At 40.9% G+C, this 16,816-nt stretch overlaps 1 protein-coding gene across 10 annotated transcripts in view; it reads right to left on the bottom strand.

Annotated features, from left to right (window-relative positions):
• The window catches only part of CHEK2 (checkpoint kinase 2), a 76,256-nt gene that overhangs the window by 17,786 nt on the left and 41,654 nt on the right, over positions 1-16,816 (bottom strand). For 8 of the 10 annotated variants that reach the window (XM_081801894.1, XM_081801892.1, XM_031037035.2 and 5 more), the window contains 4 exons: positions 8,830-8,954; positions 8,564-8,711; positions 5,437-5,527; positions 339-447 (listed from right to left, as the gene is read on the bottom strand). In XM_081801894.1, coding sequence (XP_081658020.1) covers positions 339-447; positions 5,437-5,527; positions 8,564-8,708 — 345 coding nt within the window. In that variant the 5' untranslated portion in view covers positions 8,709-8,711; positions 8,830-8,954. The remainder of the gene's footprint in view (positions 1-338; positions 448-5,436; positions 5,528-8,563; positions 8,712-8,829; positions 8,955-16,816) is intronic. The other 2 variants (XM_081801897.1, XM_031037036.2) reach the window with 2 other exon arrangements.

Here is a 16,816-nt window from a genome sequence, read left to right as displayed (position 1 = left end):
AGTTTGTTTCCTGGGATTAAGAATTCCTCATATCAGTGAGATCATATGATACATGTCTTGAGAGAGAGACTCTTAAGCAAGTCCATGAGCAGTGCAGACCAAACACAGGGCTTGATCTCACGACCCTGAGACCATGACCTGAGCCGAAATCAAGAGTCAGATGCTTAACTGACTGAGCCACCCAGGAGCCCCAATACTCAAAATTTTCCAATGTTGTTTAATACAAATTCACATATGTGAACAGTGAATTCTTCCTGACACTGAAAATCACCACTCAAATTATCTGGGGACATTAGGAAGTGTTAAAAACAGCTGAGCATCCATAAACAGGTACTTACTGCCTCTGTCTCAGAGCCAATAGCGAACTTCCTTTTGCTGATGATTTTTATGGCTACTTTCTTACATGTTTTCCTCTCAAAAGCTAGCTTCACCTCACCACAGGCACCGCTGCAGAGAGAAACATAAAATGATCAATTATCAGAATGATTTTAATCATGAGACCCATCACTTCTGAGCTGCTCTCAACTATTACAAATTAAACACCGTCCACACACAATCCTCCTTCCATTGTCCCTGTTTTCAGACAACACAGTGAAACCTCACCAAAGTTAAAATGTCAAGGGCATAAGTGAATGTGGACCATCCAACAGCACTGAGTCAGCTCCAAATTCCACTTTTTGAGCTGAGAGATACAGACTTGTCTTACTGGCACCCCAGAGTGTGAAATTCTCAGAAAGACACTAAGAACAAATAGAGAAATTATTTATCCTAGAGTCAGAGAAACATCAAGTAGAACAAAGCCCTAGACAAAAATGAGTGACTGACACAAGTTATAGTAAATAGCATCTGAAAATGAATTACTTTCATTGATACGGTCTTTCTTATTCAAAAGAACTACATAAGCAGTTGATGCCATGAATTTCACCCTAAATAAAATCACAATACCTAGAAAAACAAAAGTATTATGCAACTAACCTGCTTGCAGCAAAAACTCTTATTAAAGATTTGCAATTAACTGGGACACTCTAAGGAGGAGTAATAATACCCAGTATACCACCCAAAATACAGATAACCCGATGGGCTCTGTTCTCCAAAGCTTGGGTCAATTGAAGTTAGTGGCTACTCAAGTATCAATCACTCATTACATGCCCAAAGTAGACTGTTAACTATTGTGACTTTGGAATGGGATGATGGATTTGCCAAGACATTTTTTTAATTGCATATTGTGTATCTACATAACAAAATTTACCATTGTAATCATTTCAAAATGTACAATTCAGTGGCATTAAGTACATCCTCAATGTCTGGACCCATTACCCCTGTCTAGCTGCAGAATTTTTTCATCAGCCCAAATGGAAACCCCATCCCCATTCTATGCTGCAACCAGCCCCTGGCAACCACTCATCCACTTTGTCTCAACGGATGTGCCTATTCTGAATATCTCTTATCAATGAAATCACACAATATGGGGCCCTTTGTGTCTGGCTTCTTTCACTTAGCATGTTCTCAAGGTTCAGCCATGCTGTAGCATGGATCAGTATTTCATTCCTTTTTATAGCTAAATAACATTCCATTGGGGGACACCTGGGTGGCTCAGTTGGTTAAATGTCTGCCTTGGGCTAAGTTCATGATCCCAGGGTCCTGGGATTAAGTCCCATATTGGGCTCCTTACAGAGCGGGGAGTCTGCTTCTCTCTCTGCGTGCCGCTTCCCCCTGCTTGTACTCTCTCTGACAAATAAAATCTTTAAAAAAAAAAATACATAAAAAAATAAAAATATAAATAATATCCCATTGTACAGATATATCTGTTTATCTATTCATTTGTTGATGGAAATTTGGGTTGTTTCCACCTTCTGGCTATTGTGAATAGAGCTGAAATGAACATTCATGCGTAAGTTTTTATTTGAATACCTGTTTTCAACTTGGGGGGGTTATATACCTACAAGGGGGAATTGCTGGGTCATATGATAATTCTATGCTTAACTTTTTGATAAACCAATCAACTATTTCCCACAGTGGCTACACCATTTTACATTCATTCCCATCAGTAGTACATAGAGTTTCCAATTTCTCTGCATCCTCACAAACACTTGTTACTTTCTGTTTCTTTATTATGGCCATCCTAGTGGCTGCAAAGTAGTATCTCATTGTGGTTTTAATTTGCATTTCCCTAATGACTAATGATGCTGAGCATCTTCTCCTGTGGTTGTTGGTCATTTGTATATCTTCTTTCAAGAAGTCTATTTAAATCCCTTGCCCAGGGGCGCCTGGGTGGCTCAGATGGTTAAGCGAATGCCTTCAGCTCAGGTCATGATCCCAGGGTCCTGGGATCGAGCCCCACATCAGGCTCCCGACGCTCAGCAGGGAGTCTGCTTCTCCCCCTCCCTCTGCTTCTCCCCCTGCTCATGCTCTCTATCTCTGTGTCTCGAATGAATAAAAAATAAATAAATAAATAAATCCTTTGCCCATTTGTAAATTGGATAGTTTTTCCTTTTGTTGTTCTTTATTCTGAATACTAGATCCTTATCAGATATACTATTTGCAAGTATTTTCTCTCTGTGGGTTGTGTTTCACTCCCTTGATAATATCAAGATGCACTAAAGTTTTTAAATTTGATGAAGTCTAATTTATCCATTTTTTTCCCTTTTGCTGCTTGTACTTCTGGTACCATATTTAAGAAACCAACACCAAATACAATGTCATGAAGAGTTATCCCTGTTTCCTTCTTACAGTTTAATAGCTTTATCTCTTACATTTAGTTTTTTCCTTTTTTTTTTTTTTAAGATTTTATTTATTTATTTGAGAATGAGTGTGAGAGAGCGAGCAAGTATGAGATGGGTAAGGGCCCGAGGGAAAAGCAGACTCCCTGCTCAGCAGGGAGCCTGATGGTGGGGCTTGATCCTGAGACTCTGGGACTCCGGGATCATGACCTGAGCCAAAGGCAGACGCTTAACCGACTGAGCCACCCAGGAGGCCCTAGTTTTTTCCTTTTGAGTTAATTTTTGTATACAGTGTGAGATAACAGTCCGTATAACTATTATTTTTTTTAAATCTGCTCAAAACACTTTCCAGTTCCCCTTCTGATAAAGTCACCTTTTGCCTGAGAAATCTTCCCTGAGTCAATGTAGCTCTAGTGGAATATCTGTAATAGTACCAAGGGGTGCACATGTAACTAAAATTGAGCCAGTCAAGGTTCTCCCTGGAATCAAATGCTGATGCTGGGAGAGAAACAGTTCTACCTGTGATGGTTTCTAGAAGGAAGAAAATATGAATGTAGGGCTCCTGGAAGCCATCTTTCCTGCCACACAGAGAAAGCAAATCTATAGGCAACCAATAGTAGCTGAACCAATAAATGGGAGTCAGAGTCCTGGCAACACTGTAGGAGCCTTTAAATCAAGCCACAGGTAAAGCCACACAGATAATCAGAACTCAAAGACTGAAATAAAGCCCTAAAGGCCACCTGGTCCAGTCATACCTGAAATCATCTGTGCCCCTGTTACGAGAGTAAGTTTCTTTTCTTTTCTGACTCATTTGAGTTAAAATTCTGTCACCTGCTAAAAGTTAGAGGATTTTCCCTTAGAAAAAATAAGAGTCCCATATATTTCTTAAGGGCAGGCACAGATTTGGCTGTAAATTTCCAAGCACCAATGCAAATATGAAAACAGAGTGAGTTACTGAATTTAATATCCATAAACTAAAATATCTCCCATCGATGGTCATAAAGAGTACATTGTGTTTGATTTTATGTGGCAGGAATATAGGTGATTATTTCCTTCTATTAATTTCTACATTCATGTTTCCAAAAATGTTAAAGGCCTCTGGGGTGGGGGAGGGGTGGGAGATTGAAGGACATAATGCAATGTGGTAAAGGTGTCCCTAAGGAAATGGTTCTCAGGGCGCCTGGCTGGCTCAGTTGGGAGGGCATGTGACTCTTGATCTTGGGGTCATGAGTTCGAGCCCCATATCGGGTATACAGATTACTTAAATAAATAAAACATAAAACCTAAGGAAGTGGTTCTCAAAGTAGGATTAGGCAACCCCTAAGGGACCTCAAGATGCTTGCAGGGTGTCCACAAAGCCTAAACTATTTGCAGAATAATACTAAGACATTATTTGCCTTTTTCATTCTCATTCTCTCATGAGCATACAGTTTTCCAGAAGCTATATGGCATGTGATATAACAGACTGAACAAAGAAGCAAATATCAGGATCTAGCCATTTTCTAGTAAAGCAGATATCAAAGACATTTGTAAAAATGTGAAACAATGCCTCTCTTCTTATTAATCTTTATTTAAATAATTATTTTGCTGGGCACCTGGGTGTCTCAGTTGGTTAAGCAACTGCCTTCGGCTCAGGTCATGATCCCAATGTCCTGGGATCGAGCCCCACATCCGGCTCCCTGCTGAGTGGGGAGCCTGCTTCTCCCTCTTCTGCTACCCCTGCTTGTGCACACTATCAAATAAATAAAATCTTTAAAAAAATTATTTTGCGGGGCACCTGGGTGGCTCAGCTCAGTCGTTAAGCGTCTGCCTTCGGCTCAGGTCATGATCCCAGGGTCCTGGGATCAAGCCCCGCATCGGGCTCCCTGCTCCTTGGGAAGTATGCTTCTCCCTCTCCCACTCCCCCTGCTTGTGTTCCCTCTCTCGCTGTGTCTCTGTCAAATAAATAAATAAAATGTTTAAAAAAAAAATTATTTTGCACTAAAACATTATCTTTTTTTTTAAGATTTTTTTTATTTGAGAGAGAGAGAGAATGTGTGGGAAGGGCAGAGGGAAAGAACCCCAAGCAGACTCCCCACTCAGTGGGGAGCCCAACTCGGGGGGGGGGGGGGGGTACTCAATCCCACAACCCTGAGATCATGACCTGGGCCGAAATCAAGAGTTGGACACTTTAACCAACTGAGCCACACAGGCGCCCCAAAAACATTATTTATTTTAACGTGAGTTTTTTTTTTTTTCTTTTAAGATTTTATTTATTCAGGGGCGCCTGGGTGGCTCAGTCGTTAAGCGTCTGCCTTCGGCTCAGGTCATGATCCCAGGGTCCTGGGATCGAACCCCGCATCGGGCTCCCTGCTCGGCGGGAAGCCTGCTTCTCCCTCTCCCATTCCCCCTGCTTGTGTTCCCTCTCTCACTGTGTCTCTGTCAAATAAATAAAAATCTTTAAAAAAAAAAAAAAAGTTCTAAAATTGATTGTGGTGAAGGTTTCACAACTGTGAATGTATTAAAAATCATTAAATTAAACACTTCATATGGGTGAACTGTATGGTATGAGAACTTTTTTTAATTAATTTATCAAATAAATCAATAACACACCTAACAAGTTCCGTACAAATATGAAGTTAATGAATGTTATAAAACCAGGAACAAGAAACTAATCAATGACAAATGTTTAGAAAAAAATGAATGGCAATTTTCATAATAACAAAAAAAAATTTACCTTCCGAGAGTTTTTGACATGATGTATTGGTCTCTTAATTCCTTAGGATAAACTGACTGATCATCTACAGTCAGATCAAAAAATACAAAAACTAAGGGAAAAAGGGCAGAAATAAGTCTCATTAATTCATTCAATAAAGAGAAGACAAGTGGTCTTAAAGTTTAGTAAGCATATGTAATATAACACAATTATTTTTAATTATACTTAACACCTAACTCTAAAGGAATTATTTAGCCAGGCTAATAATAATTTCATAGTATTATGAAATTATTTTTCATTCATATATTATGGAACCCATGGAAAATGACAGTCAAAGCTCATTCTTCCATAAAAATACACAGCATCATCTTACTATAGTGCAGGAAATCCATACATACATGCTAGTCTTATTCCTTTGCCTCAGTCTTATTCCTTTGCCTCAGAATTGAAACTAATATAAAATATCCATGCAACATTAGTCCTTGCCTGAGCAGGAAAAAAAAAAAAAAATACCTATGCAGATCAGCATATGCCCAGAACCAAAAAGCAATTAGTTTGAGCCTAGAAAAAAATGTTCTAGGCAAATAAACATCCCAATAAAATTAGACCACAGGTCATCATACTAGAAGATAAGTATTATCTTCTCTTTGCCATTTATATACCTCTACATGTCTGGCATTCTACAGTGCAAACCATCTTGAACCTACTTGGAAAGTTAAATAAATAGCATTTTCCCAAAAATCCCCTTATTTCTTCATTATTTGGGCTGTATCAAAAAAAAAATAATAATAACCCCACTCATTTAAAAATTTAACCATCCATGTAGGCCAAGGCTACAACCTTGGTTGTCAACATTTCAATTATCAATCAATCATTTCAATTATCAATTATCAACATTTCAACTCCACAAAATGAATGGTATAGGGGCGCCTGGGTGGCTCAGTCGTTAAGCGTCTGCCTTCGGCTCAGGTCATGATCCCAGGGTCCTGGGATCGAGCCCCACATCGGGCTCCCTGCTCCGCGGGAAGCCTGCTTCTCCCTCTCACACTCCCCTGCTTGTGTTCCCTCTCTCGCTGTCTCTCTCTGTCAAATAAATAAATAAAATCTTTAAAAAAAAAAAAAAAGAAGAATGGTATATTTGCAACTGCCCATATCATCTTGAAAGAGTGAAATTTGTTGAGACCCTTGAGTTTCTCATATTTCAGGCAACAGGTTTCAGCCTCCCTGGAGTAACCTAGAGTTCCAGTCTCTGGCACAAATCTGAGCCACCTGAGTGTGCTTCATTCAGGCTTGCCCACATGAGACAGAAACCTGCGTAGTGAATGAAATCTGCCAGCGAATCAAGATACAACTGTTTCTCTATGCTTATAGATATTTATGAACCTAGATGTTCCAGTGGCATCTGAGTATCTGGGAATTTGAGGGGCCCTGGAGAGCTATTTCTCACAGATGTCAAGGTCTAGTTCAAGAGCTGCAAACTCAGTTGCCCACAGAAGCCAAGGTCACGTACACAGGGAAGGCTGGGTTGAGCGTTAGACAACGTGGAACAGTGAGGACTTAAATGGGCAAACATACCACGCATCTTAAAAAAGGCAGGCTCTACTGAGCACTGGCAAATCCTCCAGGTATGGGATTACAGGACTGGTGTGGCCAGACAGTCCACCCTTTCAAAACAATCTGGATTTTCATGTTAAAGCACAAACAGCAAATGCCTAATAAAATGCCAATAAACCGAATGCAATCTGCAGAGGGACAGCCTGACCTATTTCAATTCTGGCCACCTTTAGCCCATATAACACCTCGGTTCAAAGCAGAAAAGGTGCCCCTTGGATAGACCGACTAGGAAAAGGTGGCACATGAGCTTGTCAAGTAAGACAGGCCAAATTTCAGCAGCTGGCTGTCACCTCCACCAGGGGCTCTCAAACAGCAAGACCCTATGCAGCTGCCCTGACTATAATTATCAGATAGAAAACAAAATAGCAACAGGGAAAACTACCATAAAATGTGCTTTAGGATGCCTAGGACCGCCATCATTCCCAGATGGCCGTCTGAAGACTGACTGTATGAGAATCACCTAAGCAAGATTTTTTATATCCCTGGGACTCGTAGACCAGGAGCTATGACACAGCACCTGGGGGCATCTGCATTTTTAAGGCGTTACACACACACACATACATCCTTCCAATTCAACTCTCACATAGTTTTGTAAAGTTCTGTGGGTTTATTTTCTTTTCAATCAAAGAAACAAGAGTATTCCTCTTGTCCAAGGATTTAAAATCACTGTGAGATTACATTTAACTCTAGAGGTTGTTTTTATTCTTTCTGTGCTGAATGACAATTGTTTGTTTTGGATGTGATTTTGGTAAAGTTTTAGGAGTGGCTGCTTATAAAATGTTGCCTGATGACAATAAACATCAACACTTTGAGGATAACCACATGGTATTTAAGGTAGAAGCTTTAAACTGAGATTCTGCCTGAAAAACCCTAATGCCTGGCAGGTAGGCGAAGTTCAATTGATACTTGCAGCAATTAAGGAATAGAAGGGATGAAAGGGAAGAATGAGAAAGGAAAAGAGAAGAAGGAAGGAGGGAGGGAGAAGAATTCATGGCCTAAAACAACTCACTGACCCCAAAGATTGATGTGGTATAAACTGCATCAGTGAATGAAGAATCATCTTAAGCAAAATCATTCCATTGACAGCAAACAGCCTTAAACAAAACTAATCCAACAATCAAACCTTGGAAAATCTACCTTGATAGAAATTTTCCGTTCATTTAAAAATGCACCTGGGGGGCACCTGGGTGGCTCAGTCATTAAGCGTCTGCCTTCGGCTGGGGTCATGATCCCGGGGTCCTGGGATCAAGCCCCGCATCACGCTCCCTGCTCAGTGGGAAGCCTGCTTCTCCCTCTCCCACTCCCCCTGCTTGTGTTCCCTCTCTCACTGTGTCTCTCTTTATCAAATAAACAAATAAAGTCTTTAAAATATATATATATATATTTAAAAATGCACCTAGGGCTGCGTTGGATCCTGAATACTAACCTTCTTACTTTATTTATCCAAACCATACTCTGCCAAGGGCACAATGTCAGTTTTCCCTTTATAGGAGAGGAAAAAAACGATCCAGTAACCAGAAGATAGTAATGTTACCTTTATTACTCCATACTGAAAGTGCAATTTCAGAATTGTTATTCAAAGGAAGGCGTCTTCCTTTCCCTACCAGCTCTCTATTTACAAAGGTTCCATTCCCACTGTGATCTTCTATGTATGCGATGTAAGAGTTTTTAGGACCCATTTCCTAAAACAGAGAACATTTTATTTCAAAGTTTTAACAGTGGGGAGTTACAGTGCTAAGATATCTCAGGGTGGTGATGACATTACCGGTTCTCCCAAATATACGGATATTTGTCACCTACTCTGAAAATCCGGAAGTGCTTCTTGCTATAAGTCCGGTATTTATCGGTTCTTTTCAGCAGTGGCTCATCAAAGCAGTATTCACAGCTTCTATCTCTCCCAAACCAGTAGCTGTCATTAACACACTCTGTAACACAAAAGTATACACCCAGAGTGCTGTGGAATTTCATGCATCAAACACCTTTAAAAATTGCTCATAAAATTTAACTGCAGGAAAATAACCTAAGAAAGCAATCAAGTTTCAAGCTATCTTTATCAGAATTTTATAGCAGTAAAAACAAGGGGGGAGAAAAAAACAATTTTCCAATGAGTTTAATAATTTGTGGTTTATACATAACTATGAAATAATAAGCAGTCATTAAAAGTTCTCAAGCAAGGGGCGCCTGGGTGGCTCAGTCATTAAGTGTCTGCCTTCGGCTCAGGTCATGATTCTAGGGTCCTGGGATTGAGCCCCGCATCGGGCTCCCTGCTTGGCGGGAAGCCTGCTTCTCCCTCTCCCACTCCCCCTGCTTGTGTTCCCTCTCTCGCTGTGTCTCTCTCTGTCAAATAAATAAAATCTTTAAAAAAAAAAAGTTCTCAAGCAATTATTAATGATTTGAAAAAACACTTATAATCTAATAACTTCCTATTACCCTCTTGACGCTTCCCATCATACTTAGTATAAAATGTGTACTCTTTCCCATGGCAGGACAGATGCTCAGGATCTGGCCCCTGCTTCCCTCCCAGCATCACCTTGTACTGCTCCCCTTGATCACTCTACCCAGTCCCACTGGCACCTTCCACTGCCCCAAATATTCTGGGTTCAACCCCCCTGGTGGCCTTTGCATTCTCTGTTCCCAGCAACTTGAACTGCCATCTTGCCTTTGTGTCTGGACTCAAAGTATCATCTTCCACTCAGCTTTCCATATAAGCAGACTCCTACCTCATCACCCGTTATCATAATGACATCCTGCTTTGTTGCCCACTAAGAATGGACCATAACTGGAAGTTATCTTTATTATTTACATATTGTCTCCCTGCACTCCCCTGTTACAACAAACTCCAGGAGGCCAGCCTTGGGTCTCCTGTGTTATATAGTTCCAGCACCGAGGACATGAATATAGTGGGCAAGTAGAATGTTGAGAGAAAGACAGACCAGGCAAAATATTAGCAATTCATATCACAAAGTAGTAATTTCTGTAATATGTCTCAAGTTACTACAAATTAAAAAAAAAGACAAACAATCCAGTAAAAACTGGATAAAGGATATGAAGAGACAATTTACAAGAGAAATAAATACAAACAGCTCAAACATAAGAAAAAATGGACAAGGTAACTCAATACAAGAAATTTTAAAAACAAGAACCGCCTGCCTGGCTCAGTTGGCAGAGCATGCAACTCTTGATCTCAGAGTTGTGAGTTCAAGCCCCATGCTGGGTGTTGAGATTACCTAAAAATAAAATCTTTTAAAAAATGAAATAGAAGAAATGCATAGCACGTATACATTAAAAAAAAAAAAAGAAAGAAACTTTAAAAAACAGTAATATAGGGGCACCTGGGTGGCTCAGTCGGTTAAGCATCTGCCTTTGGCTCAGGTCATAATCCCAAGGTGCTGGAACTGAGCCCCATGTCGGGCTCCCTGCTCAGCGAGGGTCTGCTTTTCTCTCTCCCTCTGACCCTCCCACCTGTTTGTACTCTCTCTCTCAAATAAATAAATAAAATCCTAAAAAAATAATAATAATAAAGATTTCATGTTTCAACTATCAGATTAACCAAAATCAAAGAAAGGGTGCCTGGGTGGCACAGTCGGTTGGGCCTCCAACTCTTGGTTTCAGCTCAGGTCGCAGTCTTGGGGTTGTGAGATCAAGCCCCACGTCAGGCTTCCGTGCTCAGCGTGGAATCTGCTTCAGATTCTCTCTCCCTCTATCTCTGTCTCTCCTGCTCATGCTCTCTCTCTCTCTCAAATGGATAAATAAATCTTAAAAAAAAAAATCAAAGAGTTACATATTGTAATACTGTGTTGGCATGAAGAAACTGTTACTCTTACTTGTACACTGCCAGTAAGAATGTAATTTATACACCAAATATAATTTGGAGTCTAGGGAAGATAATTTGGCAAGATGCATCAAAATTACATTTGCAATGACTTCACCCTGATGAAGATGGCTATAATTTAAAAAAAAAAAAAAAAACGGAAACAGTAAGTGTTGGCAAGGATGCAAGGAAATCAGTACCCTCATACACTGCTGGTGGGAATGTAAAATGATACAGCTACTGTGGAAAAGTTTGTCGTTCCTCAAAAAGTTAAACATAAGGGTGCTTGGGGGCTCAGGTCATGATCCCAGAGTCTCGGGATCGAGTCCCGTGCCAGGCTCCCCGCTCAGCAGGGAGTCTGCTTCTCCCTCTCACCCCCTCCCTTCTCATGGCCTCTCTCTCTCTAATAAATAAAATCTTAAAAAAAAAAGTTAAACATAGAACTGCCTTATGACTCAGCATTTCCACTACTCACTATATACTCAAAAGAACTGAAAACAGGTACCCTAAACGAAACCTTGTACACAAGTGTTCATACTCGCACTATTCACAATAACCAAATGAAAGAAACAACCCAAATGTCTCTTGCTGGATGGATAAACAAATTGTGGCAGTTACATATAATGGAATATATAATGGATATAAAATCAAGAGTTGCATGCCCTACTGACTGAGCCAGCCAGGCGCCCCTATAATGGAATACTATTCAACCAAAAAATAAATAAATAAGTAAATGCTACAACTCATACATACCACAACATGGATAAACCTTGAAAACATTAGAAGAAGCCAGATACAAAAAACCACAAATTGTATGATTACATTTATATGAAATGTCCAGAACAGTTAAATCCATAGAAATGAAATACGGATTGCTGATTGCATGGGCAGGAGAGAAGAATGGGAAGTAACTGCTTCATGGGTGGAGGATTTTATTTTGGAGTAATGGAAATGTTTCAGAACTAGAAAAAGGTAGTGAAGCCACTGAACTGTTCACTTTCAAATGGTTAATTTTATGTTATGTGCATTTCACCTCAATTTTTTAAAAATTATATAGACATACATATTGGCCCAAAAATTCCACTTCTAGCAATTTATTCTATGGATAGAAACATATGTATTGGGGCACCTGGGTGGCTCAGTCGTTGGGGTTCTGCCTTCGGCTCAGGTCATGATCTCGGGGTCCTGGGATCGAGCCCCGCATCGGGCTCCCTGCTCTGCGGGAAGCCTGCTTCTCCCTCTCCCCCCTGCTTGTGTTCCCTCTCTCGCTGTCTCTCTCTCCCTCAAATAAATAAATAAAATCTTTAAAAAAAAAGAAACATATGTATTATGAAAGGACATAAGAACAAAGGTAAAAAGGTTATTTACTATAGCATTATTCTTAGAGCAAAAACTAACAAACATCTTAAATGTCCATTAGTAAGGGGTTAATTCAAAAAACCTTATATATCGGGGCACCTGGATGGCTCAGCCAGTTAAGCATCCAACTCTTGATTTTGGCTTAGGTCTTGGTCTCCAGGTAGTGGGATCGAGCCCCATGTCAGGCTCCCTACTCAGTGGGGAGTCTGCTTCTCTCCCTCTGCCTTCCCCCACCCGTGTGCGAGCACGAGCTCTCTCTCTCAAATAAACCATTTAAAAAAAATCTTACATGGCTATAAAAAGGAATAAGGACCTTTACATTCTGACAGAAAGATGTCTAAGACACATTGCTAAGTATAAAAAGCCAGTTGAAAGCAGTATGTTGTGAATCACAATTAATACAAAAAAATAAAGGGAGGGGCGCCTGGCTGGTGCAGTTGGTTAAGCAAACGACCCTTGGTTTTGGCTCGGGTCCTGATCTCAGGCTCCATGCTCAGTGCAAAGTCTACTTGAGATTCTCTCTCCCTCTCCCTCTGCACCTCTCACTCGTGTTCTCTCTCTCGCTAAAATAAATAAATCTTTAAAAAAAAGAAGAAAAGAATATGTAGACACTATATACAATATGATTACAAAGTAAAGCCATGCCTACTCTATGACCCAGCAATTCAAATCAGACTCTACCCCCCAGACATCTGCCAATTGACCAAGGAGACAACTCCAAGTATGTTCACTGAGTCTTGCTTGCAGGAGCAAAAACTGGAAACAATAAATATCTGTTAACAGGGGAAGGAATTAATGAACCATAGTATTTCTTTTTTTTTTTTTTTAAGATTTTATTTATTTATTTGAGAGAGAGAGAAAGCATGAGAGGGGAGAGGGTCAGAGGGAGGAGCAGACTCCCTGCCGAGCAGGGAGCCCGATGTGGGACTCGATCACAGGACTCCGGGATCATGACCTGAGCCGAAGGCAGTTGCTTAACCACTGAGCCACCGAGGCGCCCCTGAACCATGGTATTTCTACTGGAGACCAGGAACTTCTGCAGCAGCTGGGAAAAAGAAGGGCACAGAGAGTTCACCAGGGCACTAACAATCCAGGGATGGTAGAGAGTGTAAGAAACAGCCAACTACGGAAAAGCCTGCTCTGACCTTTGCGCCTCAGGAGAGTCCCCAAGCAGACGTGTAGAGGACGGCAAGGAGAGCAAGGTAGGAGGCAAGGGGACCAGAAGTTCTCAGTAAGGCAATTAGTGGGGTATGAACCCACGGAAGGATGGGTCCATCTTCCCAGCAAAGAAGAAAGAGATGCAGGTGAGAGTATGTGAGGAAAGCAACAGATACATTGGTTTTGGCAAGGGAATTGAAAATTCAGGAAAGTCATTTTCTTTTGCTAGGGATTCCAGACGACTTTGAGGTTCAAACTCACTGTCCTCCCTGCTATAACACGGACAAAAAATTAAACCCATCTGGGAAAAGTTAACCCAACTCTCCCTTTGATCCCCATTCAATCCTGACCTTTAGCCTACCTTCCTCACCTTTGCTCTAACATTTCCCCCCCATTGTACAGATAAGGATGGTGAGGCTCAGAGAAGTAGCATCACTTGCCTGATACAGCTAGACAGGGACAGACTTAGGACTTGAACCCATGTCTTTCTAACTACAGAACCCTCACCCTTCTCCAGGTCCAGCCACAAACCTAAACTTTCACCCTTATTTTCTTCCTACTCAAGCATTTTTTTTAATTTTATTTAATTATTTGAGAGAGAGCATGAGTGGGGGGAGGGGCAGAGGGACAGGGAGAAGAAACAGACTCCCAGCTGAGCATGGAGCCTGACACCAGGCTCGATCCCTGGACCCCAGGATCATGACCTGAGCCTAAGGCAGATGCTTAACCGACTAAGCCACCCAGGAACCCCTACTCAAGCATTTTTAATCTCTCTCTCCACCAGTTCCTCTCACACTCATCTCAAACCGGAACAAACCTCCCTTAGGCTCCAGTCCCCTTCTGTTCGCTAACTAATTTCATCACCTTTCTAACACCACACTCACCTGTTTCTCAATGGCAAGTAAAGAACATAGGTTTAAAGTCTGCAAAGCTGTAGGCTCAAATCCTGCTCTACCAACTCTAGGCTTTATGACTGTGGACAAGTTTATCAATCAATTGATTGATTCTGTAAAATGGAGGTAAGAATAAAAATACTCTCCCATAGGATTATTTTGTAATAATCTGTAAAATGGAGGTCAGAATAAAAATACTCTCTCATAGGATTATTTTGAAATTTAAATAAGATAGTCCCAATGCTCCACCCAACAAAAAGAAAATACACATTCTTCTAAAATGCATATAAAACATACTCTCCAAAATAGAACATAAGCTAGGAGCGAGAAAGCCCCTCAATGAATGTAAAAGTGCACAAATCATACAAAGTATGTTCTCCAACAACAATGTACTGAAGTTAGGAACTCGAAAACAAAGAAATTTAGTAAATTCCCATTTAAATGGAAACTAAACACCACACTCCTAAAAAACCAAAGGGACAAAGAAAAAAACTGATAAGGAAAATTAGAAAATACTTTGAAATGAATGAAATGAAAAAAAAAAAACCAATATACTAAAACTTACGGGATTCAGCCTGAGCATTACTTAAGGAAATTTATAGCTGTAAAAGTATAAGTTACAAATTTTTGGTCAGGGCGCCTGGGTGCCTCAGTTAGTTGGGCGGCTGCCTTAGGCTCAGGTCATGATCCCAGAGTCCCGGGATTAAGTCCCACATAGGGCTCCCTGCTCGGCAGGGAATCTGCTTCTCCCTCTGACCCTACTCCCTCTTGTGCTCTCTCTCTCTGTCAAATAAATAAAATCTATTAAAAAAAAAAATTTTTTTTGGTCAATTACCCAACTTTCCATAAAACACCCGAAAAGAGAAGCAAATAAAATCTAAAACAAGCTGAGGGAAAAGATAAAAATCAGAGCAGAAACAAATGAAATGGAGAACAGAAAGGTAAGAAAATCAATCAAATCAAAAGCTGGTTCTATTTTTTTTTTTTTTGTAAGATTTTGTTTTTGGGGCACCTGGGTGGCTCAGTCGTTAAGCGTCTGCCTTTGGCTCAGGTCATGATCCCAGGGTTCTGGGATCGAGCCCCGCATCGGGCTCCCTGCTCTGCGGGAAGCCTGCTTCTCCCTCTCCCACTCCCCCTGCTTGTGTTCCCTCTCTCACTGTGTTTCTCTCTGTCAAATAAATAAATAAAATCTTTAAAAAAAAAAAAAGATTTTGTTTTTAAGTAATCTCTACACCCAACATGGGGCTTGAACTCACAACCCAAAGATCAAGAGTTCCATGCTCAAAAAAAAAAAAAAAAAAGTCACATGCTCTACTGACTGAGCCAGCCAGGTACCCTAGAAAGCTGGTTCTTTGAAAAGATCAACAAATTGATAAAAAAAAAAAAAAAGACTGACAAAGGGAGTGTCAAAGAGGAGCAATTACTACTAACCTTACAGAAAGAAAAAGGATTTTAAGAAGAATACAGTAGGGGCACCTGGGTGGCTTAGCCAGTTAATCATCCAACTCCTAATTTCGGCTCAGATCATCATTTCAGGGTCCTGGGATCTACCCTGGCATCAGGCTCCTTGCTCAGCCGGGAACCTGCTTCTCCCTCTCCCACTCCCCCTGTTCATGCTCTCTCTCTCTCTCTGTGTCAAATAAATAAATAAAACCTTAAAAAAAAAAAAAGAATTTGAAAAACCTAGATAAATGTTCACGGATTGGAATACTACTGTAAACATGGCAAAATGCACAAACTGCTGATTTACACAATCCCTGTCAAAATCCCAGCTGCCTTCTTTGCAGAAATTAACAAGCTCAAACTAAAATTCTTATGGAAATACACAGACCCAGAATAGCCAAAATCATCTTGAAAATGAAGTACAAAGTTAGAGGACTTACATTTTGCAATTTCAAAACTTGCTCCAAAGTTACCATCAAGACGGTACAGTACTCCCATTAAGGATAGACATATAGATGAATAGAGAAGAATGAAGAGACCAAAAATAAATCACATTTACAGTCAATTCATCTTCAAAAAGGGTGCCAAAACAATTCACTGGGAAAAGAATAGTCTTTTCAACAAAAGGTACTAGGACAAGAAGATATCCACATTCAAAATAATAGAGTTGAGGGGCGCCTGGGTGGCTCAGTCAGTTGGGCGTCTGCCTTTGGCTCAGGTCATAATCCCAGGGTACTGGGACTGAGCCCCGCATCAGACTCCCTGTTCAGCAGGGAGCCTGCTTCTCCCTCTCCCTCTGCCCCTCCCTCCCTACTCCGGCGAGTGCTCGTGCGCTCCTGCGCTCGCTCTCGCTCGCTCTCTCTCTCTCTCTCTCTCTCTCTCGCTGTCTCTCAAGTAAATAAAGTCTTTAAAAACAAAAAAACCCAGGGCGCCTGGGTGGCTCAGTCGGTTGAGCGACTGCCTTCGGCTCAGGTCATGATCCCAGGGTCCTGGGATCGAGTCCCACATCGGGCTCCCTGCTCTGCGGGGAGCCTGCTTCTCCCTCTCCCACTCCCCCTGCTTGTGTTCCCTCTCTCGCTGTGTCTCTCTCTGTCAAATAAATAAATAAAATCTTAAAAAAAAA

Source organism: Leptonychotes weddellii, chromosome 13 (assembly GCF_054177405.1).
Source record: "Leptonychotes weddellii isolate Sample4059 chromosome 13, ASM5417740v2, whole genome shotgun sequence".
In the NCBI taxonomy this organism is placed as follows: domain Eukaryota; kingdom Metazoa; phylum Chordata; class Mammalia; order Carnivora; family Phocidae; genus Leptonychotes; species Leptonychotes weddellii.
The sequence above is the reverse complement of the archived record's forward strand: the minus strand, read 5'-3'. Positions and strand labels throughout refer to the sequence as shown.